The sequence below is a fragment of the Scophthalmus maximus genome, chromosome 16 (assembly GCF_022379125.1).
Source record: "Scophthalmus maximus strain ysfricsl-2021 chromosome 16, ASM2237912v1, whole genome shotgun sequence".
Classification (NCBI taxonomy): Eukaryota; Metazoa; Chordata; class Actinopteri; order Pleuronectiformes; family Scophthalmidae; genus Scophthalmus; species Scophthalmus maximus.
Genome location: NC_061530.1, coordinates 11,947,907 through 11,972,753, shown reverse-complemented (window position 1 = coordinate 11,972,753; position 24,847 = coordinate 11,947,907). Strand labels below are relative to the sequence as shown.

General features: G+C 44.6%; 4 protein-coding genes across 13 annotated transcripts; 1 reads left to right on the top strand and 3 right to left on the bottom strand.

Moving 5' to 3' along the window:
* Positions 1-294: 294 nt before the first annotated feature.
* Positions 295-6,609, bottom strand: prrt2 (proline-rich transmembrane protein 2). Of its 2 annotated transcripts, XM_035613096.2 has the most exons (5): positions 6,226-6,607; positions 4,140-4,432; positions 3,661-3,956; positions 3,449-3,578; positions 295-2,414 (listed from the first exon to the last, which is right to left on the bottom strand). In XM_035613096.2, exons 2-5 carry the CDS (start codon positions 4,354-4,356, stop codon positions 2,398-2,400), a joined length of 660 nt encoding a protein of 219 aa, XP_035468989.2. In that variant the 5' UTR covers positions 4,357-4,432; positions 6,226-6,607; the 3' UTR covers positions 295-2,397. The 2 variants fall into 2 exon arrangements, with proteins under 2 accessions (XP_035468989.2, XP_035468988.2); XM_035613095.2 differs by lacking the exon at positions 295-2,414 and having other exon boundaries at positions 2,776-3,578; positions 6,226-6,609.
* A 251-nt stretch (positions 6,610-6,860) lies between these two features.
* kif22 (kinesin family member 22) lies at positions 6,861-13,843 on the bottom strand. 4 transcript variants are annotated; one of them, XM_047327682.1, is made up of 13 exons: positions 13,729-13,843; positions 12,457-12,668; positions 12,202-12,329; positions 11,809-11,960; positions 10,871-11,080; positions 10,034-10,430; positions 9,677-9,797; positions 9,124-9,244; positions 8,767-8,947; positions 8,262-8,350; positions 7,828-8,028; positions 7,626-7,685; positions 6,861-7,074 (listed from the first exon to the last, which is right to left on the bottom strand). In XM_047327682.1, the coding sequence occupies exons 2-13, from the start codon at positions 12,642-12,644 to the stop codon at positions 7,045-7,047; spliced, it is 1,878 nt and encodes a 625-aa protein (XP_047183638.1). In that variant the 5' UTR covers positions 12,645-12,668; positions 13,729-13,843; the 3' UTR covers positions 6,861-7,044. The 4 variants fall into 4 exon arrangements, with proteins under 4 accessions (XP_047183638.1, XP_047183637.1, XP_047183636.1 ...); XM_047327681.1 differs by lacking the exon at positions 13,729-13,843 and adding an exon at positions 13,236-13,328; XM_047327680.1 differs by lacking the exon at positions 13,729-13,843 and adding an exon at positions 12,892-13,137.
* Positions 13,453-15,758, top strand: pagr1 (PAXIP1 associated glutamate-rich protein 1). The gene is made up of 5 exons (XM_035613089.2): positions 13,453-13,635; positions 13,854-14,072; positions 14,728-15,061; positions 15,166-15,254; positions 15,367-15,758. The coding sequence occupies exons 2-5, from the start codon at positions 13,895-13,897 to the stop codon at positions 15,600-15,602; spliced, it is 837 nt and encodes a 278-aa protein (XP_035468982.1). The 5' UTR covers positions 13,453-13,635; positions 13,854-13,894; the 3' UTR covers positions 15,603-15,758.
* A 484-nt stretch (positions 15,759-16,242) lies between these two features.
* tlcd3bb (TLC domain containing 3Bb) lies at positions 16,243-24,455 on the bottom strand. 6 transcript variants are annotated; one of them, XM_035613087.2, is made up of 7 exons: positions 24,185-24,455; positions 22,029-22,250; positions 21,607-21,690; positions 20,953-21,178; positions 20,159-20,254; positions 19,035-19,144; positions 16,243-18,878 (listed from the first exon to the last, which is right to left on the bottom strand). In XM_035613087.2, exons 2-7 carry the CDS (start codon positions 22,151-22,153, stop codon positions 18,611-18,613), a joined length of 909 nt encoding a protein of 302 aa, XP_035468980.1. In that variant the 5' UTR covers positions 22,154-22,250; positions 24,185-24,455; the 3' UTR covers positions 16,243-18,610. The 6 variants fall into 6 exon arrangements, with proteins under 6 accessions (XP_035468980.1, XP_035468978.1, XP_035468981.1 ...); XM_035613085.2 differs by lacking the exon at positions 24,185-24,455 and adding an exon at positions 24,035-24,166; XM_035613088.2 differs by lacking the exon at positions 24,185-24,455 and adding an exon at positions 24,078-24,096.
* Positions 24,456-24,847: the final 392 nt, after the last annotated feature.

Here is a 24,847-nt window from a genome sequence, read left to right as displayed (position 1 = left end):
CCATGGCTCAGGGCCTCTCCCCTTCCTGCTGTCTCTGCTGCGTCGCCTGTCAACAGCAGGTGCCCTCATGTAGCTTTTGCACTACCGCAGTACGGAGAACCACATTAATACTTCCTCTAATTTTTTGGTTTTTTTGTTGTTCTCATCTGCTTAATTGTTAATCACAATCTCTCTTCGGTGGCTAAGCTCTCTGGATATTACTCATATTGCATAAACAAAAGCTCTTAAATCTCCTCCGCTGCCACTGCTGCTGCTGTTGCTCTTTATCTCTTCAAAACAACACTGAAAAACATGTTACATGCATTGTGTCTTTATTATGAATGTGCTGCAGAAGAATAATATTCCAAGTGCCAACTTATCTTTGCAATTGTTCAGGTTCATCTTCATCAGACATTAATAAAAGATCCACAACATGCCAGTGACCACAAAGATTATAGAAGCCCGGTGGCATTACAGTGGCTGTCAGGAGGCTATAGGCGACAGTTTCTGTGCCGATGTTAGGTCATAACTACGTAACGCTAACTCATATGAACTAGAGAATTATCACAATATTGAGATTAATATCTGCAGAATACATCGACTGTTGATTACAATTAAATTTACAAAATAATTACTAAGAGAGTTGGGGAAAATGCAAACTTTAAAGAAAAGGATCTGCAGGTGTGAACCTGTGGCATTTCTGTACATGATTCGATCCTGTACACGCTGAAAAAAGAGAATTGTTTGTCAACTTAAGAAAATATTTTTGTCGGTAACACATAAATTAATCAAGTTTTTTCAACTTAAAGTTAACAGGTAAAAACTTTTATTTGAAACAAATGAATTAACTTGTGTTACCAATTGAAGTTGTTGTTTTTAATGTTGGTAATCAATTTTTCTTTCTTCAGCGGAGTAAATAATTAAGAATTGTGTCAATTTTTAATTAAAACCTGTTTTAGATCACAATGAGAATCAAATATTAGAGGTTAGTTAAGGATACACAGGAGATATGATAATAATAATAATATTCCAGATCTACTACTACTATCACACAGCCACTGTGCATCTTCCTACTATGTTTGACGACAAAATGGGCATATAATAAGGTGCGTCTCAACAGTTTCTCGAGGGGCAATAAAACGCCACCATCTGTCCGGTGTAAAAGTACAGGTGACCTGTGGATGCAGATTGAGGCTCGAGCCACCGCTCTGACGGCAATCACGAGCTATTTAATTTGTTAACCAAATCGTGATGCCCCCATATGCACACAATACCACCGCCATCTGTCAACTGCGGCACAGCACTGGCGAGCATCACATTAGAAATCTTCTTCCGCTCTTCAAAAGTATCTTTTACAAAAACGTTATCAAAAAGACAGGTTATAGATGGCGTAGCACGATTAGCTTCACTGAAAACTGAATATTTAAGTATCTTGCTACAGTGGGGGTTTTCTTGTGGACATGCACCCTCTCTCAGGTCACAGTGCTCGGTGGTGTTGAGTGAATACACAGTAGTAAGTGGCAGCAGAGTAAAAACACGCTGTGTTTCTCTCTTCGACAACAGTTCTGCCATCAGAGTTGGGTCTGTACAAAGCAAAAAAATTTCCCACTAAATTTTTTTTGGCACATATTTTCCTTACAGTGATGACAGTGTCTCCAAAGCAAGACTTTTCATAATCCCTGCCATTTCAGCATCATAGCTAGTCCTTGGTAAGCCTCTCTTCCATCCTCTTTCGCCAGCCGTACCCTCACTTCTCCAACGAAAGATGTATGGCAGGACTCTTGAGAACCACAGAGGAGAGACTGAAAAAAGAGGACACACTATGATTGAACGTGGGGGGGGGGGGGGGGGTGGATGAATTTCTGCCCTGTGATTCCGATGCAACACAAATCCCAGAGCCTCTTCACGTTTCTGAGGGGGGCTTAATGTCAAGCTGAAACTCTGTGTCGTCGGTGCGGTGAAGGATGGATTGGGCGGACATTATGTTGAGACTTGCCTGTGGTGCTGAAGTTGGGCAGGCACCCCTTTCCCTTTTCATGTTTTGTAATCACCTCCACTTGTCTCTTGTCCAACTTGTTTGAGTCAGTCCTGCGGGTGGCGATGGGATTCTCGTAGAGTTTGTGTCTTTCAAGTTCTTTTCAAGAATGTGTTGACCAGAATACGAAGGGGCTGATTAGTCTGACTGTCTACTCCCTCCTCCAAAAAAAAACCCAACCCTGACTTACAGCAGCAGGATTTGCATGTTATTTTCATCCATTAGTAAAAAGGATTTCTATAGATTACTGAAATATGAGTAAGCACTGTATGTTGGGTGCATATTTGTCACACATCCAGGTAATGACTAGGTGGTAAAGATGGTGGTGCAGGTGCGGGGCCAGACGGTCAGTTGCCTTATCCAGTTTCATCCTGGGATGAAACTCAGGTTTTCACATTTACTAAAAAAAGAGAAGGAAGCATATTAGTCGAGGAGCTATATATTCTGCAACCTAATATGGATGCATTCACTTTCACAGACCACAGAGGACAATTACGTAATAAGAAAAAACAAGGGTTATCGAGTCCCAAAGCCATTAAACTCAAGTTGTCCGTGCATTTGCTCTTGCGGTAATTAACTTAATTAGGACTTCTCTTGGCTTAATGAGAGACAACAGGCAGAGACTGTTCAAAAACACAAGTACACAAGGAATCTCTTTACTGACAGACCCTTTAAAAATATTCTTAAAAATGAAGTACCGCAAAAGACTAATACTAGTCCCCTTTGCTTTACAAGTCACTTATAAGTAATAATCACTGATCTGTTATCAGAATCATTTTATTTGCCAGGTACAATGAGTGTTCATTTGTCAGTCTTGTGCAAGACTCGCACACTTGACATACATTGTATATGTATACATATGGTACAGTGACAAGACTTCACATTTTGTACAAGCAAAGAGTGCAAGGCGTACAACAGACAGCAGGACTGTACATGTCACTCAACAGATACACACACTGAGGCATGCGCTCGTTTACAGCCGGAGGCTCGGGGCCACCCGAGCAAATATTGATGAAATACGTAATAAAATGTAGATTTGAGTCGAATGCAAATGTGATTAATATGCTCTGATCTTCACTTAGGTTTGACACAATTCCTAAATGCTTAAAGTGCCACAGTATATAAAGGCTCATGCAGGCTTCGTAGCTAGTGCAACATTGGCCGAATATAGATGGTAACAATGTCAGTGACTACAGTCGGATTGTACTAACGGGGCTAAATATCATATTGTGATGGGTTAAACAGTGACAATAGCTGCTTTTTAGTCCAGGAAGATCAGCGGCAGCAAAGCTACTGCTACAAATCCTTAACTGTTACTCCTAAATTCACAGGGGGGGAAAAGAGGAAATCGTGGGGAAAGAATTGACCCTCCACAACTTCACAGACGGTAAAAAGGTGAGGGTAAGGTTTAAAGGTCAGATTTGGGACACTCACTGGCCAGGTTGACAATGCAGGCGATGATAATGAGCGTCCCTCCTACTAGTGATACCATGGAGAGCATCTTGGCCACACGTCCCAGACGCACAGCACCGTCCAGGTTTCCCTGCTCGAGACTGTTCTTGGACTGAAGGAGAAGATTGAACCATCTGTTATCGGCAGCAAAAGCCAGCAAAAACTAGAAAACAGACAAAAGATTCTGTACGTACCATGATGGAGTAGACAAATCCCACAATGTTTATGGGCCAGACGGGGCAGAAGCAGGCGAGCACGGACAGGAGGAGGTAGTCCTTCACCTTGGTCCGGTCCAAGGGCGGGTTGGTGGCGATGCTGGAGTGGCGAGAGATGGACGGCCTGGGCGAAAAGGCAGTGTAGCCAACGGAGCTAGCCCTGCTTCCCTTCCTGGTCTTGCCGTGATGCGGGTAAGAGATGGAGTGTTGTCTTCTGGGAGGAGAGGAGATGACTGGAGAGGTGCATTCTGCGGACACTGGATGTATTCCGTTACCTGCACACGAGGGACGAAAAAGGACGGGCAGATGTTTGAAACACTGGCAGAGATGGATGCGTGTGTGTTCTCCCAGGAGCTCTCATGTGCCCCTGGCACTTGACTTTCCCTGAGCGCGCTGACTAAGCAGCTGCACGACCCACCACCCGCCGCCTTTATACCAGGTCAAACCCAGTCACTTACTGTTCTTCAGTTTCTCGTTGATGACGATGACCAGTTCTCCTTTGGATTTGCTGCGGGGGGGCCGCGTGATGGCCGGGTTGCTGCTGCAGTGGATGAGATGTTCACCAATGGCTGGTGTGCATGGCACAGAGACGGAGGCATGGCTCGACAGAGAGGCCTCCTGGTCCAGCAGGGATGGTTGTTCCTCCCCCGGCCAAATGGCAGGAGCTGACATCATGTTCCTTGCCAGGCTGACCGCAACGTGGAGCTTCAGTGTGTGGTTCAGTCCTGCGTGTGCTGCCTGTTTGTGACACCTGGGAACAGGAAAATGTTTTTTACCAGTCTGCTCTCGCCCATGTGCTTCTGGGGTGGGGAGGGGTGTCAGAAAAAGGGGGGTACGTTCCATTCTTTTCATCCAAGCTATATATTTTAATCCCAACAAATAAATAAATAGAAAAATAAATGAAAAGCTCAAATATTTACATCAAAAAGATTGGATTTTGTGTCCACCAGAGGTCATTATAGTGCTACGTATGAGCGTTAAATAAAATAAAATAAAATAAAATAATTTTCTGAGAAACTGCTTCAATAACCACTGTAAAAAATTCAGTGCAACACTCATTTAATTTATGTGCAATTCCAACTATGCAATATTTTCATGCTCCACGTGCAATTATTGTCACTGTGTTCTTGTATATAGCATCTACATTTCTATTTCTACTAAAGATTATATATTTTTTATAGATCTCTATTTCATGCTATCCACTTTGCTGCTGTTAATACCCAAATTTCCCCGTTGTGGGACGAATAAAGGAATACCTTATCTTTTGATTATTAGTGACTGAACATTATATATATCCAAGCACCTTGTAAATTTTACTGGGTTTCAGTAAGTCTCGGCATAAAGCAAAGCTACAGTGAAGTCAACTGTGTATAAAAATCTTAAATGCGTCATATAAAGGAAATGTCCTGGACCTATTCTTTGGACAAGAAAAAAAAAAAGTGATATTTGTGAGTAGTCACGTGTTCATTTGTGTGGTCTGTTCCACGTTACATGGCCCAAGTGCCTGGTGAGACTATGTGAAGGAACACACTTGGTTAATGTGCACATTGTGCTTCTTGCACAAATACGTGGAGCTCTGATAATTTGTTGGTTTTATATTCTACATAATTAAGCAGGATCAATAGTGTTACTGTGACAGATGGACACACATTGTGGAGTTTGAGCAGCAGCACAATACTGGAGACTTTAAATCAAGTTATCGAGAAGCACTGGGAGTGCAATGTTAAATCTGTGGAGTCCTATTTTAAGGTAAAAATTAGAGCGCACCATCTAAAATAATTTTTAATTGAATTTGATAAACGAAAGAAAGTTACGCCCATTCCCCATATTATTATCAATGTTGATCCCCAGCAGCTTCTCTTGCTGGGGATAAAAAAGAAAAGAATACCTATAACAAAAACTGAATTGATATAAATTAGAAGCAAATTAATAAAGTTGTATACATATTGATATACACATACGGAGTATAAATACATGTACTTATGAAACTAAAATATTGGGAGGGGGAGGGTCTTATTTTTTCAAGCCAACTCAGGACAAATATTTTCTTGCCAATGAACAGGTGAAATACTGTGCGAACCAGGTCCTGCTCGTATTCAAATAACAAGATTGTCAGGCAACAACAACAGAAGGAAGAACAAAAGCACAGCAGGTCACAATGACGGGAGCAGGCAGGTTCCTCTGAACGCGTGCAGGTGTGCACATAGCATCATCTGATCGTGTGTACACAGGCGATGGACGTCGAGCGGCGGCGGGACAAAAGCAAGAGGACGATGGACACAAAGGGAGGGAGAGAAATACACGGTGTGACGAGGGGGGGGGGCTGCTCATCAATTAGATCGCTGCTGCCCATTTGAATTCAGAGGACGCTCTATTGCAATGACAAGCAGAGGAAGAAAAGAAAAAAAACCATCAACCATGTCGCTTTCACTCAAAGCAAAGTGGCCATTTATTAGGGAGCCGATCATCTGCGGTCCATGCCGGAGCCCTCGTGAACACCGAGGAGGAGGAGGAGGAGGAGGAGGGGGGATGAATCAAACTGACCTTCTTCCTTCGATCCAGCGCGTCTCAACACAGCCGGAGCGTCCCGGGCTTTGGCATCGCGCTGGTGACGGTTGGCAAAATATGTAGGAGCATCAGACGCGACACACCATCTCCTCTACACCCAGGGTCTTCTGTCTGTTCTGCAGCGACTGAAGAGCCCTCGGTTGTGTGTGTGTGTGTGTGTGTGTGGAAGCTGGAGCGAGGCAGAGCTGCTGTAGTAGCGTCTTGTTCCAGCGCAGTGAGGCTGGGATGGATGGGGCTGTCCCCCGGTCGGCAGGAGGGACCACGGGGGGGGGAGGAGGAGGGAGGAGGGGGATGAAACGTGAAATCAACCAGACTTCGTGCTGTGCGAGGGGTGGGGTGGGCCATCCTCCCCTGCTCACCCCCCAAAACACTGAATATTTACCCACTGATGGAGCCACAGGGACGGTGATATAAAAAAGATGCCCCCCCCCCCCCCCCCTTGTCTCCGTTCTACAGAGGACACGAGTTCACAAATGAGCCCAATTATGTTGTGAAAGCGGAAACACGCAGTGAGGCAGCCTGGTCCCACAGAGGTTGACAACACGTGTGGCCCACATGTGAAGGTGACCATCACGTGTGTTTATCTCATCATGAAGCACACGCTCGAAACATTCAATGACATGAGACGTTTATTTAAAAAAAAAAAAAAAAGCATTATTGCGCCGCCAGCTGGAGAACAATTGTAACTACAAAAACACAAAATCAAGAATAAATGACACATAAAAGCTTCTGGAGGTAAAACATTATATACATTATTAAAAACGTGGATGTTTATTTAAAAATAAAATAAAAAAATCATTTCCCCATGACACTCAGGATGTTCGCCTGAAAGGAAAGAAGAAATGTACATAAGCAAAGAGTAAAAGGAAAATCATCCGTAAAGCAGTATAGAGTGCTAAAGCTGGCCATCCACGCAGAGTTATTAGTATGAACCAGAGTCAGAGGCCATATTAGCTTGAAATATTCTGAACAATATTTTTTTTAAATGGTATTGATAAAAGACTATCAAAACTTTCATAAGGGCAAGTACACACAGGCTCTCAGGTGGGGTAAATGAATAAACTAGCAAGGAGATGGTTTTTCCTTTAAATGATTAGTGGAATAAGTTTCATTATCAACATTGCATGATTATTAGACTGCCGTAGAGGGACAAAAATCTAAATTTTTTGTATTATTAGTATATTAATTTCTTACAGTAAATGTGAAATGTGAACAATGGAAACCCTGCAGAGGCTATCACTTAAGATATCACTGTGAGTCTATCGAATAGGCCCCGAGATGGTTGTGGACCAAAGTAGTGGAATAATTTAAGCAAAATGGCCAACAGAGCCAGGCTTCGATCGTGGCTAAAAAGAAAAACTCAGGACTCTGCTTACCTTCATGAATGTGGAGAATCTCTTTTCTGACATACCCTCAACTTTTACCAGATCTTCCAACTGCAAAACAACAGATCATACATAAAGTCACCAGAGGTAAATGAAATCCTCTAAACTCATCAATCAACTGAAGCCAGAATGCCACGTTAAAGTATGGTAATGTGAAAAATCAAGAGCTAAGAGCAACGTTGTGTCTCCTGACCTTTGTGAAGTGACCGTGGATCTCCCTCCATCCAAGGATGAGCTTTGCCTTCTTGTCGCCGATCTGCTGCAGACCCTTCAGCTCCTTGAGGGCGCCGGTGTTCAGAACCTGCAGGATCTTCTGCCTGGACTGATCCAGCACAGATGTGTCGAGTTGAGACTCCCAGTTAGTCTCCATTATATTTTCTTTCCCACCTGGAAGCTGAGAGTAACAATAAATACAGAAAGTTATAAGAAGAAAAAAAATTAATATTTATAATTGGGATTTTACATGAAAATTATTTCACGGTCAACATTTGTTTGTCCAGATTAAACTGTAAAATAGGTTCACTTTGTATTGTCTGTCAAGTCACAAAACAAACTGCTTGCATCTGACGCTTGCAGTTCAGTAGACGTGTCAAGCTAAGTACAAGCAGTCTGGGCTCGGATGCTGACCTCAACCTGGTCTGGAAGCTGCTTCCTCTTGACGCAGACCGACTGTTTCTTGACAACTGCAAGCTGCTGAAGAGGTTGAAGCTGGGACACTGAGGGGGAGGAATCACAAATATAGTGTATTATATAAATATTTAAACACACACACCGGTATTATTAATGGGGTAAATATGCTCAATGATGGGAATAAATAACAAAATAGCCTCCTCATCGTTATTTGATACATTTTACAGAATCCTATATTGTAGACTGAGCTCTCGTATTACATTACAGCTCATCAGCATGACAGAATAAGTGAGTGAATAGTCTTCAGGGGGGACAGGAACAATTAAGGATTTCAAGATGGGAAAGAGATTTTCCACATTATTTTTTTTGAGTACAAGTATCTGATACCATCATAACCTTTTTGTGGTGGTCTGTCAACTAAAATTCTACATATCAAGATTAAACTAGATCGACTTCATGGATGAATCCACAAATTAATCCATTACTTTGTTTTCTAACTGACCTTGTAAGGGTTGGACCACAGCCTGCTGCTTGTTGGGTTTCGTAGCATTTGACGGTTTTCTGTGAAGAGGAGCTGTGTTGTTCCTGAAGGCTGGCTCCTGTTTGGTGCCATGCTTTTCTCCAGCCAACTGACTCAATAGCAGGGTCTTGCTCTCAAACTCCTTCTGCTTCTCTTTTAGCTCCTGCGAATATAACAGAGTGGTATAGTTGGCTACCAAATATCCATGAAGAAGAGACGATCGATCCGCACAAAAATTGGCTCGGCCAGTGTCTGTACAAAATACCGTGTAATCATATACAGTGCGTGTGCCTAAAACGTGTTGACAAACTGGGTTTTGATGCAAGTGTGTTTTTTCACCTGGATCTCCTTGCGAGACTGAGCCACATCTTTAAGCATGCTGGTTCTGTCTTTGTCTTGGCAGCTCATCATCAGCTTCTCCAGAGCGATTAGTCTGTCCATCACCGACGGTTCTGACAGACTGGAGGAGAGACAAAGAAAAGGATGTAGACAACAGAGGTGGGATGGGTGAGGTGCTTCGAAAAGCACTCGTAAGTCAAAAGGTCAACCAGGCTGAACAGATACATGTTGGAGAGTATTTTAGCCCAGACAGACTTGTACACCTGATAACATTTGGCAAGAAAGCAGTGCTCTTCGTCTCCTAGAGAGATTCCAGAGGACACAACAGCCAATGGTTGCACTGCAGAGTTTCTTTCAGCACAAGCTATGAAAACTTGGCCCGTTGATTTAAGGCTATGACTTGTTTTGAGTTGCTCTTTTATGGACACAGAAGGGGAGATTTGACATTTTAGCTCTGGGCAGTGGGTTTGCTTCAGTCAAACATCAGTTCATAAGTCTGATAAGCCAAGCACATAATCAATAAGTGTGTCAGAGAGAGAGGACGGTCTTTAACCTGTGATAATGTGCAGAGGGTGAGGAACCATCCTGTTCAGTTTTCTTCTCGTCTTTCTGCTTTTTCTTCTGTGGCTCAGTGCCAGACCTCCCTGCCTCGTGGTCCTCTCTGGCCCGCTTCACTGGAGAAGAAGGCAGAGGGGAAATGTTTCTGAGCTTCTCTAGAGTGTAAAGCAATTCAGATGATGGTATAGTATCAGTAAGGGTTGCATTGCAGTCCCCGAATTAATGCCAAGGGAAATGGAGGAAAGAATATGATCAAAATTGCAGATTGCAGCTTTCTCTTCTCTACCCATTCCATGTCTTTCTAAATTTAAAAGACCCCTGAATGACGAGAGTTATGCTTTTTATCACTCACCTGGCAGCACGGGCACGGCAACAGTTTCTCGGGTGAAGGGCTTGTTCACAATGAGCTTAGATTTGGCGGCAAAGTTGAGTGCACTAAATGTATCAAAGTAATACTTGTACTCCGGCGCAATGTTGGTGATCATGAGAGAGTGCGCGGAGCCACCCAAAGAGTCCTGCAGCAGCCGTGTCAGTTTACTGTCTCTGTATGGTACACGCACAGCAGTGCCAGAGTTCAGAGAATCCACCACTTTGCTCAGAGTGAAGAGAGACAGGTTGATTGCACCGCTCTCCTTCAGACGAATGCCCCGGTTGCCGGTGCGGCGGTTGTCCTCAGATCCAGCCAGGTCTACCAAGTACAGCTTGCCAGTCTGTTGTCGATGAGGAAAGGCACGCTGAGTCCGTACAACCTAGATCATTGAGAAAGGGCAATGAGAAAAAGGTCAAGGTATGACAGACAGAGGCAGCGGGAAGAGGTTAGATGAGGTAAAGGAGGAGCCTGTGTTATGATAAAGAGGACACATTACATATTCAGTCCTACAATATAAGTAGTAAGAATGAAGAAATTAGAAAATTTTAGTAAAAGAGCCGACATCAGTTTGTTTTCCCCTCCGATTATACCCCAAAAAAGCCCACGGGTTGCTGCTGGGAGTATTGCAAGAGAGAATTGATTTCAGCACCAGCTACCAAATCCTGGCCTACTGCTCAAAGGCCACGACCTGTTTAAGATGCTATTTGATGGCCACCAAAGACCTACACATTTTACAAGTTAAATAAAAAAAGAACATAACTCAAAAAAGAACTACAACAAATAGTCCTTTCTCGCTGTTGATAAGATTAAATATCAAACCTTGATGAGGAGAATAGCATGGCTGCGGCTGGAGCGCTCGTTGAGTTTGGTAGAAGCTGTAGTACGATTGAGGCTGGCAGGGACAAAGTGTTTGTCAAATTCCGAGAAGGAGGAGATCGTTGTGTGAGTAAGGCCGGGTATGAGGATGTTCTTGTCCCTGTCCTCTCTGATTGGCAGGTCCTGGGAGCTCAGCGAGAGAAGATCAAGCACCTGAGAGAATGAAAGATGGACACAATGATGGCCTGCACGATGTCTGTCAAAAATAACAATGCAACTCTAACTAAATAGCTACAGATGATGTACAAATAGACATTATTAAACCTACAGAGAGATTAAGGGGCACAGGAGGAGAGAAAAAGTATGAAACCGGATGGGGAGAAGTTGAGTTGAACTCCAAGTTAGAGCTGCAAAGGTCAATCGATTAGTAATCTATTGCTAAATTAATCGCCAACTATTTTGATAATCGATTAATTGGTTAAAGTAGTTTTTATAAAAAAAGGTCAAAATACTCTGATTTCAGCTTCTTAAATGTGAATATCATCTGGTTTCTTTGCTCCTCTATGGCAGTAAACTAAATATCTTTGGTGTGTGGACAAAACAAATCATCATCTTGGAGTTTTGGGAAACTCAATGGACATTTTTCACCATTTTATTTACCAAACAACTAATCAACAGATAAATCGATTATGAAAATAATCCTTAGTTGCAGCCCTACTCGGAGTTTAAGTTTAGAAATGACTATAAGTGTTTTGCCACCTGAAAAGCAGGGTTGGGCAAAGGATGTTTTATTCTTATGTAGTTTACATCTGAATATATTTAATTTTCAGAAGCATTAAAAAGGTGTCTTAGCAGTGCTTACTTTTCGTCTTATGACAAACGACTTTGAACCACTGGCAATGGGTCACACGACTACACTGTGTAAAGTCAAACACACATACCTTCTCGTTGTAAATTTCCAAGTAAGACATGCCAATGCTGTAGTCCCATCCTTCGTCCTCATCCTTCGCTTTGACCAGATTGAAGACCTCGCGAACAGCTCGGGGGATCACACCTGGCTGCTCTGAACTGCCCAGCATGGTGTGAGTCTTACCTAAGGGTTGGAAGAAGAGAAAACGTAACACTTTGAACGACAAACAACAAGGAGAAAATTGTCTCTACAAAAACGTAAAAAGCCACAGTGTGTTTAAAGGTGGGAGAAAACTGTATGAAGAGTAGTGCAACGTATTAGTTGCTACATGTTGACAGAGGGGTCGACTATCAGCAGAGACGCAGCAAAATAAAGGAACAGCAAATCAACAAGTGCAACAATATTTAAATTTGCTTGACAGTACCTGCTCCTGTTGGGCCGTAGGCAAACACACTGGCGTTCTGTCCACTCAGGATGTGTGGTAGGATGGGCTTCACTGACGAGAGGAAGACCTCCTGCTGCGTCGTCTGCTCGTCGTGATAAACGTCAAAACTGAAAAACACCACACACACACACACACACACACACACAGAGGTCTCAACACGTACTGTGGGACAGGGACGTTACAAAGCAGGTTACATCGAGAGCGGAACACGTCAGTCATGCCGAGGACACTTACTGGTATTTGACCGTTTCCGTGGCATTTCTCCAGTTGATTATCTCCAGGTTCTGGGCGTCCAGGCCCTTCACACACGGGCCCTCGCTTCTCTCGTCCTGCTTGCCCACGTAGGGGCGCAGACGAACCGCCACCCGGACCCTGGAGGTCTTCTTGTTGCCTCCATCTGCTACCGCCGCACGCTGAGCCATGTCGCCCTCTCAAATACAAAAGGCCTGGATTTCAAAAACAAAACAACGGCCACGTTAGCTGCGCAATGGCGCCGAATGTAAGTTTAATACGGCAAATGTCCCGAACTGCCTTGAATCATAGATCGTCATTGAATTGCATTACACGAGGGCTCGCGATAATGACTTCTGTTTACTTCCATCACCGACTGGTCTCGGTGGGCTAACAAGCTAACTGGGCCAGCGTCGGGTTACGTTCACAGTAGCGCACCTGCGGTCAGTCGCTGCTTCAACGAATCCAATATGAATGTTTCGTAAATGCTCACCGGTCTTATTTCTCGCGGTCCTACAACAGAAACCTTTTGTTATTGTCCGAGTTGGACGTTTAGCAACATTGTGGACGCCGTCTTTTTAACAATGGCGGTCGACCCTCCGCCTCGACATCCAACGGAACACTTTTCAAAAGAGGAGCGCTGCCACCGGAAACGGAAATCGACCAATCAGAAGTCGCTCAGACACTGGCGCCTATTTGACGTCGAGCGTCCTCGATTACGGGACGCGTTTGTGCTTCAACTGTAGTCGTCAACGTTGTGATACGCAAGCAATGATGTTCACCTCTTGAAAAGAAATCATTAGCGCGCACCGCGAAGCAGATTATATGTGTTACAATTTGGCCCGCTGTGGATTCAGCGCCGTGTGCGCCTGCGCACTGCGCAGGAAGACGCGTCACCGCAGATCTTCACAATGGGAACGTAAACATCCCGTGGGCCCTTTCACGCTATCCGTGGACCATCCACATTAGTGTTCAGTTCGCGCGGATGCAGCCTGCGCAGATCTGAGCTGACCCTCACGCAGTTCCGCGAGTCCAAAATGGCGCTATGTTTACGTCTATCCAGAGTTGTTTTTCATCCCTAGCAAGTCTCATGGAGAGATTTGACGACTGCGGCGCCCGGAAAAGATAATTTGACCCATTGTTCAACTGCAGCGACACTGATCCGCGAGCAGCGGGAGTTCGGTAAGGACAACCCCAGGCACATATGGTGGATCATTGCTGTGTAGAAATAGCTGGCGGTCAGGCCTGACGTGAGCACGGCGCCGGTGAAGTCACCATGGGATAAGAATGATGTTGGCGACGTTGAGAGTTCAGTTGGAAGCAACAGCTCGCTTAGTGGCGCCCGGGCTCTGTGGAAGATCCTCTCAAGCCAAGGTTCTGTTTCTGTGCTCTCCAATCAGATCTCTGAGTGTGGAGTTCTCCGGCAGCAGTGGGAGTCAGGATGCAGACGGAGTCCGCCGACTCTTCACTGAGAGAGGGCATCGAGGCTCTGGGCGTGAGGGACACAGAGGAGGCTTCGGCGGCCAAAGAGGCAGCGGAGACTCACGCGGAGCAACAGGACACCGAGCAGGCAGCTGCCCCCGAGCAAGAGGAGGACACCGCGACCAAGGATGAAAACGGTACCACCTGTCGTCATGGTAACACGCATAGATCACAGCAGCCTCGACCAAAAAGATGTAGAGCAACTGTCAACTGTCCAGAAGTGCACAAGGACCAAGAGCCGTGATCACAACACTCCTGTTGCAGCCTCATTACACTGGCTCTCACTATGTTTTAGAATTCTTTTTAGATTTTTACTCAGGACTTCTAAGGCTCTTCATGTCCTATATTCATCTTGTGTATCTACTTCTATGTATTTATCTGATAGGAAGGAACAGATACAGTATGCACAGACAAACTGTCTTATTTGTTTGAAATACTGCCTTGTGAAGGACTTTGTAATTGGACGTTTTAAAAGTGCTCTTTAAATGATTATTATAATTATTCATATTACAATAGTAGGAAGGGGGATAATGCCAATTCTCAAAGTATAGACCCTTTTGTTTTCCTCCCACCTTTGAATTGAGTTGTTTACGAGTTTTGCCCAGTGCTTGATATGTAACATGTAGTGCTGTATTAACACTGTCATATAATCATTTAAATTAATTCACACAATATAATACTGAAGGACCACAATTCAGCATAATAAGGGTGTACGGTCATTCCTACAACTGACTTTACTTTAACTCTTATTAAACTGACTTTTTTATTCCTCTTTTTTTGTTGCTTTCTCAGGCGGAGACGTGGACACAGTGGAAGGAGAGGCACACGCGGATGAGATCCTTACGGACACTGGCGTGAATGGTGATGAGGGAAAGCAGGCTGCCGAGGTGGATGGCGAATGGGAGCTTGCATACAGCGACGAGGAAATGGAGGACCCCAAAAACTGGATGCCCCCTCCTACTGAGATCAAAAGACTCTATGAGCTCCTTGCTAAAGGAGAGATGCTGGAATTGAACTTTATACCCCTTCCCAGAAGGTCCCCTACACCCGAACGTACCCAGTCACCGGAAAGAGATGACGAGGAAGAGGCAGCGAAGGACAGGGAGAGGGAGGAGAGAGCGCGCAAGTCAGTTTCACCATTCTTCTCAGTCATTTCATCTCTGAAGATTTCGATTTGTGTACATGTTTTGGATGAGAAGGCTCATGACTTTATTTTTTGTTTTTCCCCAGGCCTCTATCTCCAACTGAGTTTGACTTCGATGAGGAACAAACGCAAGCCACTCCGAAAAATGCCTTCATCAACAGACGCAGAACACCAGGTGTGATAAACAGTTGACCTTCGCACTCTTGAACTGCTGAAGCAGCTATTTGTGTACTTGTCTTCTCTTCTCTCTTTTGGTTTTAATATCACCCTTGTTCCCTCTCTCTCAGGCTCTTCAGCCCGCTCCTCTGTGAAAAGGGAAGCTCGGCTGGACAAAGTGCTGTCAGACATGAAGCGCCACCGCAAGATCGAGGAGCACATCATGCGCACGGGCCGAGATCTGTTCAAGACCGAAAAAAAGATTGAGATAGCCCTGTCTCCCAACAGCCAGCAGGAGCGGGAGAAGGAGCGGGAACGAGACAGCAACCCAAACACCATCTTCTCGCCGAGACAGAGGAGATACTGAGGTGTTAGGGGAAATGAGGACTTGCCCATAGGCTTCAAACGGACACATGCTTTCCAAGGCTTTCTCAAAACTTGAATTTTTTAATGTAATAAGTTTTGTATGTTTTGTATGTGTTTTGTATAATGGCAATAAACATTTTAACCCTGGAATAACTCAGTTGTGCTCAGCGGGCAGTAGGGTGATTGATCAACTAAAAATCCTCTAAAAGCATATGATCGTATAAGGACACAATGAGATACTTCATGTAAAAAAAGGGTGTATTTTTGGCCTAAGTGGTGTTAAACACAAAATATGAACATCCTGACACTAGACAACTTAATTTGTCTCATTATAGTGTCTTTTCTCACAACTCATGGTGCTGGGATGAAATTTTCTTCTAGCTGACCTGACTTTCAAGCATTATTTCACAATTATGTATGGTTCCCCTCACAAAACTGCTCATATTGCAACAAGAGGCAGAAATCCATTAACTTTGTAAAGCTTAAAGTGTCATTAAGTGAAGATTTAAAATGTGTGGATGCTGGCACCCTCTACTGGCTCAGGTTCACCTTTAGATAGAAAGGTTATGCCTGAATAAAATAAAATTAAAAAAGCCACGATATATATTTTCAACACCCAAAAAAAAAAACTAATGACAGGCTCGGGACAGAGAAGTTTATTTTAGCTAAGTTTGAGTAACAATACGGCCTCCATACAAGGCTCAGAAGCATAGAGTATAGTATGTATGCATAAATATGCATTCAAAACCACAAACCAAATAAATAAATAAATAGATACTTACAAATAAATAACAAGCATTTTGTGGAATATACAGTACATCAGTTGAAATGTTTTTAGTATTGTCAAGAAGCAGCATTTTACTAATCCATGGAACAGGGGGAATGAATGCTCTGTGTTCAACATGCCCACAGTTGTCCAAATGTTTTGGCACACGCTGTCCCGTCTTGATGGTTTCTGAGCTTTGTTTCAGGTTGTTTTATTCCTCGACCTGAGGACAATGTAGCTGCTTTAAACAAACATAAAAGGATAAAACGAGCCAGTTTGTTCATAGAAGGTTCATGGAACCAGTGGCTGAAATACACGGCTCAATGATCAGAGTAATTCATACAGTGCTGAAATTATTCATAGACTTAATGAAGGAAATTAATGAAAATGAGCAACATCAGAATTAATCGCCATGGACAAATGCGCTGCAGGTCAATCAAATGGGAATGCTCCCCCAGGTCGCTTTTCACTTTTGGTTCCCTTCAGACTAGCTTTGCAAGTCCCTGAACAAAACTAAAAATACTCAAAACCTCGTGGATACCTGTGTGAAATATTCAAGCCGATCAAATGGGTGTTTTTAAATTTACATCGGCACCAAACAAAAAAAAACCAAACAGACAAAAACACATGTAGGTTATTCTGTTTAAAGTGACTGCTACGGTGCATCACTTCTCTGTCTGCAAAAAACACCTGTGATACCAGAAAATGGAATGAAGTAATATCTACACTGAAAAAAGAAGCACTGGCGTTACTTGTGGTGTAGCCTGCGAACACTAAGCAGTAAAACTGTGAAACCATTTGTTGTAATGCTGAAATGTAATTGTTAAAAAAGGGGGCTGTAGAAACATCAGATGTCAAAATGAAACAAAACCTAAAAACTAAAAAAAAAATTGAGTGGGGAGAAAATCAACATCGACCTAATACTGACATGGAAATAAGGACAATTTTCGGCTATGTACACCCGCGTCACATTTTTGTGCCTGAGGAAAACCTCTTCCTTATCCTCCCGAGGATCAAAATAAATAAAAACAGGAAATAAACTGTGAAGAGTGGGGAAAAGGGATAAGGCAGCAGAATACAGTCTTATGAGATTATCTCCCTTTAAAGATGAGTCAGTCTGCAGGTTGGTTACATATTGTTAGAGTGACAGTGACTACACAGAGGATACAGATAATAAACACTAACAAGTCAAAATACTGCTTACCCGGGATTTTTTTTCTCTCTTTTTTTGAAGGTCTTCTCCATTACTAAACTGAATTAGGCCTTTCATCTACAGCAAATGTACTAACATACAATATAATACATTCCTATTTTCCTGCTCTTCCCATACCGTGAGGCAGAGAGGATTGAATTTGATCTACATGAGGGAAAAAGCCATCTATGCTTGCTATACATCCAGGCAAATTCCTCTCAGGTCAGTGCATGTTCCTGTCTGTCACAGTGCCCGATGACATCTTTAAATACTGAGTGTGCTAACACTCCCATCCGTTTCCTACAAACGGAGAAGCTGAAGTACTTGAAGGCCAGCAACCAAATCATTCAGCTGTTAAGCTGGATTTATGCTTGACGCATCGGTCAGGCGGCGTTGACGTCAGTTCCCGTGGCCCGCATAGGCGTCGCTCAACTCGACATTTTTCCTAACTTGTCGCTCATGGCGCGTCTCAGGCATTGGCCAGATGGACCTTTGTAATTGAAGAAGTCACTTCCTGCATGCAGAGGGTCTCTAATCGCTACATGTTTTCCATCAATGCACCCCAAACAATTGGGAAAGTTCCACACTCTCCAAAACTATCGTGCAATGTCTGCCCATTCGGCCCCTTTAGGCGAGAACACAAAGTCACTTTTCACAGCGCCTGCCAGACTGTGGGCAGAATTTCTTCCTCATCGAACAACCGCAACACCATGGTCCTTATTCGTCTTGTCACGATTCCAGTGGTGTAGATGGTCTTTTGTCAGCAGCGACACCTTTCCTTTAGGAGAAGACACCACTGTGCTGATGGCGCCTGAAGCGCGAGCATTAAATAGTCTGCCGCTGGGTGACCGAAGCATCAAGCATAAATCCAGCTGTTAGAGTCTGACTGCTGGCCACAAAGACTTCAGCGCCATTTGAGGCCATTGACTGTAGCTTTCTTCATATTGCTACTTTTTTCAAGTCTCACTTTTCCCTCATAGCTTTCTTTTCCTTTACAAACTCATTGGTACATTCGCCTTCCTTCCCTCCCCACCATCCCCCTCCATTCTTCTCAGTGAGTGGCCAGCTCGGGCTCTGTGGAGCGAGTGCTGTAGCCGTTGGCGGGCTGGGGCAGTTCGCTGCCGTCCGTCTGGCGCTCCTTTGGTGCGGCTGCGGCCGGGCGTGGTCTTTGAGAACGGGAGGAGCCTGTGAATAGTCGCAGGGCGCCCCTGCAAATTAGGGAGAACCAATAGAGCTGGGGGGCCATGAGCAGGGCAGCACCGAGGTTACAGTACCATGGCACTGAGAAGGGAACCATGTGGAAGGGGATGGAGGCATACCTAGATACAAACAGAGGGGATTTAGAGGATTATAGGACTGTAAACGCATGTTCTGAGTCTTATCTATAAGATAGAGATCATGTGGCTGTATAAGTAACTGACCCCAGCTCAGCAAGACAGCACAACACGAGAAAACAGATGGAAAGAAAGACATACCTTCCATAGGCGTAGTAGAGGTAAGGGAAGAGGAGGACTCGACAGATGAAAAAAGTGATCAGCATTAGAGCCCCATTCACTTTGTGCAGGAGAGTGTGTTGCTGTTTGTACTGAGAGCAGAAACAAAACAGAGGGAGAGGTCGAGAGGGGGAGAAAGAAAAGCAAGCAGTATAGTTTGGTGAGAGCTGACGATGTTAATCTTGTTTGCCATCGTTATATTGTTAATATTATGACGGTTAACACTATCTGCATGGACTGAACAAGAGGCGACGGAAAGCACAGTACGCCACGCTGCTGGTTGGACTGTGGTCAAACTCTACAGGAGGCAGTAGGAGCGTCAGTGAAGCAGTCCTTTTTTCACATTCTCATTTGTTTTCAGCTGATGACTTCACATTTATCTTCAACTGTCAACGTGCTTCAGTGAGATAACACTGATGAGGACAAGCTCACTTGTTTCCTTCAAAAGGTTTTCCTCTTACCCATTCACTGGTCGCATATCCTAGTATTACATGGCATCCGATCAACAAAGAAGCTATTGCTTTTTGTTCTTCATGTTTTTCTTTTCCCATTCGATAGGTGTAGCAGGGCCACAGTTTTTAGCCCACTGTTGTTTATCAAATGACCACATGCACTGTTGTAAGGTACAGGAGGGACAGGGTGCTGAGTGACAGAGGGTGAAAGGACAAGCTGATATTGTATCTGCTGAATATCCAGCCTAAATACTAGGGGATATATTCAGAGGCTAACAGCTGTAGGAGCCTCAGATGGGGGTGCGAGCAGAAACCAATGGAGGGAACAACCTTACACTGACACCGAAACACTGAACACACACACACACACAAGCCTAAAACAGACACAGGTGGATGCAGCCCCTACAACGTGTATTCACAAAAGCAGTGTTACCGATTAATGACTGATATTTCTGACCGTGCTCTTCATATGAGACACAGTCAACAGGAGCCGATTGGCGTGAAAAAATGGTGCATGCTGGGAATGACCAGATGTACAAACTCCATTGAATGAAAAGTGAGGAAAGAAGCGGAGAGTGCAGAGCAAGTTCAGTGTGACAGATGCTCGTGCAACAAGGCTTGAACACGTCTTTGAGGCTGAACAAGGACACTTACCTGGATGAGTATTTTTCCTAAGCAGACAGATGGAGTGCTGAGCTCAGCCATGAACATTATACCCTGGAAATAATCTCCCTTTCCTTGTCGCCAAAACTAGAAAGAGAAAAGGAGATTCATTATTACTAGATTGCAATTACAGCTGTGTTCCTGTGTGTGCTTTCGGGTGGATTTGCAATAAATTCACATCTGTAAATAAATACATACCTAGGGTGAACAAGTAAAACCCTTTTGAAAACTTCATTCCCTGCAGCCCTAATACAATGATTTTGAAAAAAAGTAATTCTGACTATAATTAACATTTTAAAGACTTTGTATGTGCTTACAAAATATCTACAGCAAGATCATTTCCCGGTTATTGATGTAACACACCACTTAACATAAATGTTCATACTGAGCACTTAAGACTTAAGTGTTTATTTACTTTGGGGAACCACAAAAAAAAACCTGATTCCATTTCTTCATCACCACAATGCCCCATTATCAATTATATTTTTAAAAAACAACAACAGTAGGTTGTAGCATTTAGAGTTCAGACCATCAATACTTTATGCTCTGGGCTTCAGCATATTTAAATTGAAATAAAATAATGGATCATACTTTGAAGTGCCCAGTTTCAGCATTAATTTCACTGGTTCAAAAGTAACTGGACAGATACACATTAATTCTAAGGGACAAAACATGTGTAAATGTCAACATATTCCCAGTCTTGACTGTAGCTAAAGCAGTGCTATATTTTGTATATTTTTATATAAAATCTCAGTTCAAGGGAAAGAGCAATGTGTGACAGTTACCACAGAGACGGGGAAGCAGACGGTGACCATGACAACATGGTGCAGCACCATGAGGAACTCACGACGCAAGTAGCTGGTCAGTGCTGAGCTCATGCGCTGGGGGGCCGCCGAGGGCTCCTCGTGCCCTTTGACCTGTAGCTTGTACCAGTAGCACATGAACATTGCGTAGATGTCGTACACAAAGTAGGGGACAGCAAACATGATGTAAGAGCTTGTCAGCCAGTGCCTGAGTAGAGAGGAAGGGAAGCAAGAGTTTTAAACACAGATATGAAAGAATAAACAGCACGAGCTAAGAATTTGCTCACAGTTTGACATTTCCGTAATAACCAGAGATTACTCTACATACAGAAAAACTTCTTCCCTCTGCAATACAAATAATTCTCAATGGAATCAATTTCACAAGAATTTGCAATGATCTCAAAGTGAGTAGAAGAAAAACTTCATGGACTGCTCTAGTAAAAAATGTATGACACTTTTGCACTGCTCTCTGACAAGGCATTGATGTCAAGGTTACATTTGATTTCAGTTTATGAATGACAAGGACTCTGCATCTCAAAAGCTTTTAGCATGGTACATCTCATATCTTATATCACAAGACGGGATAGGCTGGTCGAATGGGATTAAATATTTTCTAATAAGCAATTCTTGACTTACTGGTCCTCGATGATGTCCACGCAGGAAGAAGCAATGATGTAGCCAGCTGAAGAGGCCATGACTGCCTGAACTGATGACACCAACCTGGGCGCAGAGAATAAAAAGCAAACAAATAATGCATTTCTCATTATCCAATGTTGTGAAAGGTTCTAGACGGCACAACTGCAGCTGCAACGTCTAGTCATACTTTGGAGTCACAGAAAAAAAAAATGCATATAAACTTAAGTCTCTTAAGGTATATGGTACTGTAAACCGCACTGCACTTTATTTGTGGGGTAAAAGTATCCCACAAATAATAGATTTGTATGTAGGCACAACTTTGAGTGCTGTGGTATCTACATTACATATCTGCAGCCATACGTTGCTCACATGCAAGTCTCACAGAAAACCAACACAACTACAGCACAAGAAGAAGTTCTCACCTGGCAGACACAATGACCGCGTCTCCTTCGCTCCATCGCAGTGCTGGGATGGACTTCAGACATTGTTTGGACAGCAAGAAGAGACCTGGAAAGAACACGGACCCAGCGGCTAGGATGGTCAGCATGGTCCCTGGAAATCGGTCTGGGAAGCGAAAAGTTCAGCAGTCTGGGAAGCGAGAAGTTCAGCTGGTCCTTGGGCGATCCGTCGCTCTTTCCCCCTCTCTGGAAAACAACGGAACATCAACCAGTCAGTTCATATTGATCTCACCGGTGGCTACTCCCATGTCTATGCATTCGGCTGCATTCACTGAGATAACGCACAGCGCACAGTATCAAAGTCCGACATATGTCACTGTATGCTACTCTTGCTTCACCGAAGGTCTTGCAATGTGCACAATGAAAATAAAGAGGGGTAGAAGGGGGAAGGGGTACCAAAGACAGCAAAGGGCTATAATGTGGACGAATCAAAAAAGTATGAAAGGAGACAGTTGGTGGAGCAGAAAGCAGGAGGGGGGGCATACACATGCAGAGGTGCAGACGATCAGACACGAGGCCCCTCTCTGACCGTCTGTCACAGTAAGCCTCGTTCACATGTATTTCCCGGCGACACCATGTGCTGCTTCACTGCGGTTTCGCGGTTTGCTTACACGAGACTCGCTGACTCATTAAAAAGTTGAAGTCCATTAGCAAACGACGCATTGCGCTTCTTTTTTTTTTTTAATCCTGATCGTCGAACATATCCGCACAGACACGAGCTGCACGTGTATGTAGTTCTTGTCGACAACGGTCGGTTATTTCGCTCGTCTGTAATAAAACCAAAGCCATTTCTTCTTCTTCTTCAGTTCAACGCTAAGCTAAAGTACGGCGCTAACGTTAGCCTGAGCACCTTGTGTGCACAAGTGTGCAAAAAATCAAGTCCAGCAGCGCCCCTGTCAAACGCATGTCACCGAACTGACGCTAAGTTAGCTCCGCTTCACGTTTGACGAAGACAGCAGCTAGTAACGCTAACGTTGACACCGGGCGGCTACAAGTCGCTGTCAACTTGAGAGCGAGACATAAAAACCAACTGGGGCAGTCGGCAGCACGCAGGTGTGGGTGTTGGACGAAGACAATGCCGCTAACACCGCCCCGTGCCCTCGGTTAGCACGACCGACTGTCAGCGCCGCGGAATCGCTGCTAACAATGACGCTAGCGCTGCTAGCTAGCGTGAGCACGTCGCCGCGGCTCCATTTCGCTTCACGCCACGTTCAACAAACGGTCAGATAGCAACGTGCTGACAACCGACATCGGCGGCTAACACCCGAATGTGCCGCCGCCCGCCGCTTTGTGTCCCCCGTGCACGAACACGTTACACTGAGCTGTGTAGTTAGCTTGTTATTTGTTTGTAGCCGTTAGCAGCAGCAGCAGCAGCTGGGCAAACTGACCCCCCCGCCCCGCGCGCCCCGAACGCGGCTAGCTGTGGCTAACAGATCCGGACTTCACACATGTTTCGTTCAGATTAAATACAATGGAGAAGATGATAAGCAGCATTTACACAGGGCGTGTGCGGGGTCCGGTCAGCGGTCGGTCGAAACTCGTGTCCGGCAGAGAGCGGTCAACGCTAGCGGTGTCCCAGGGGTCTCCGCCTCGACGATCCGCATGTTTGTGAGGCCACCTCGACGTGTGGAGGCTAGCGGCAGCGAGCTAGCGCTAGCTTGCAGCAGCTCGGGTCGCTCACCGCGAGCACCGGTGACCGCCCCGCGGTGAGAGAAAAACAGTCGATTGAAAACGCGGCGGAAAAAAAAAACCCCGACGGGGAACAACAACAACAACGACGACGACGACACGCGTCTGATTCGAGGTGTCGCGGCGACGTTAGCTGGTCCCGCCGCTATGTCATCGCATGTGTCGCTACAGCCGCGCCGCCGCTGCCTCCGCCTCGTCGACTCAACACTGTGGACCGCTGCTCCCACAGGTCGCGGCGGCGGCGGCGGCTCGTGTCATGGCGGGACATCTGCACCACTCACTGCACTGCATTCTGTGAAGGAGTGTTCATTTAGGGATTTAAACTTTTCTCTGCTTTCTGCGGGTGTTGCCGAGTGGATCCCCCCCAAAGAGGAGGTCGTCTACTCCAGCTGCACGTCCGCGTCCCCTTCAACGTCAACACAGGCATTTACATGCGAACAGAAGGTCCCTGCAGTGATGTATTCGTTTCAGGAAATCTCTGTAAATCGGCGAAACAGCTGATAGATCGTCGTTGCCTCGACATTAATCGCATTCGTTCGTGACAGGTTAGTCATTCGCCCCGTTAGGATTGAACGTCAATTGGCAAAACACAGACTGATCGGTTGTCAGTCCTCGGCTGCACATTGACAGAGGTCCTTGTCATGCCTGTCGGCCCATGGCACTGATCGTTCACGGCCTTGCAGACCTTGACCTTTTTGGAGGCTTGTGTATCATCTGACAATCAATGCGGCGTTGTTCAGGCGATTGTGTAACCTCGTTCTGTCCTTAGGGTTCAAATGAAGCGCGACAACTGCAGCACCGTTTGCTCTGCAACTGGGGAAACACTGTGCAAGTGAACAAGAAGTAGTTAATGGAGGAATGTTTCTTCTCCTTTTTAAATCATGTTTTCAAATTAAAAAATCTTCAATCTTGAATATTGGTCAGTGGAATGTCTCTTTTTGGTTAGATGCAGTACAGGCTCATATTAACAGTGTGCCCCAAACTGTGTCTATTTGTAGAAGTTTAGTGTCCTAGTAAGAACATAAATCAATGCACGCACACGCACGCACGCACACACACACACACACACACACACGTGTGTGTAATATAACTTT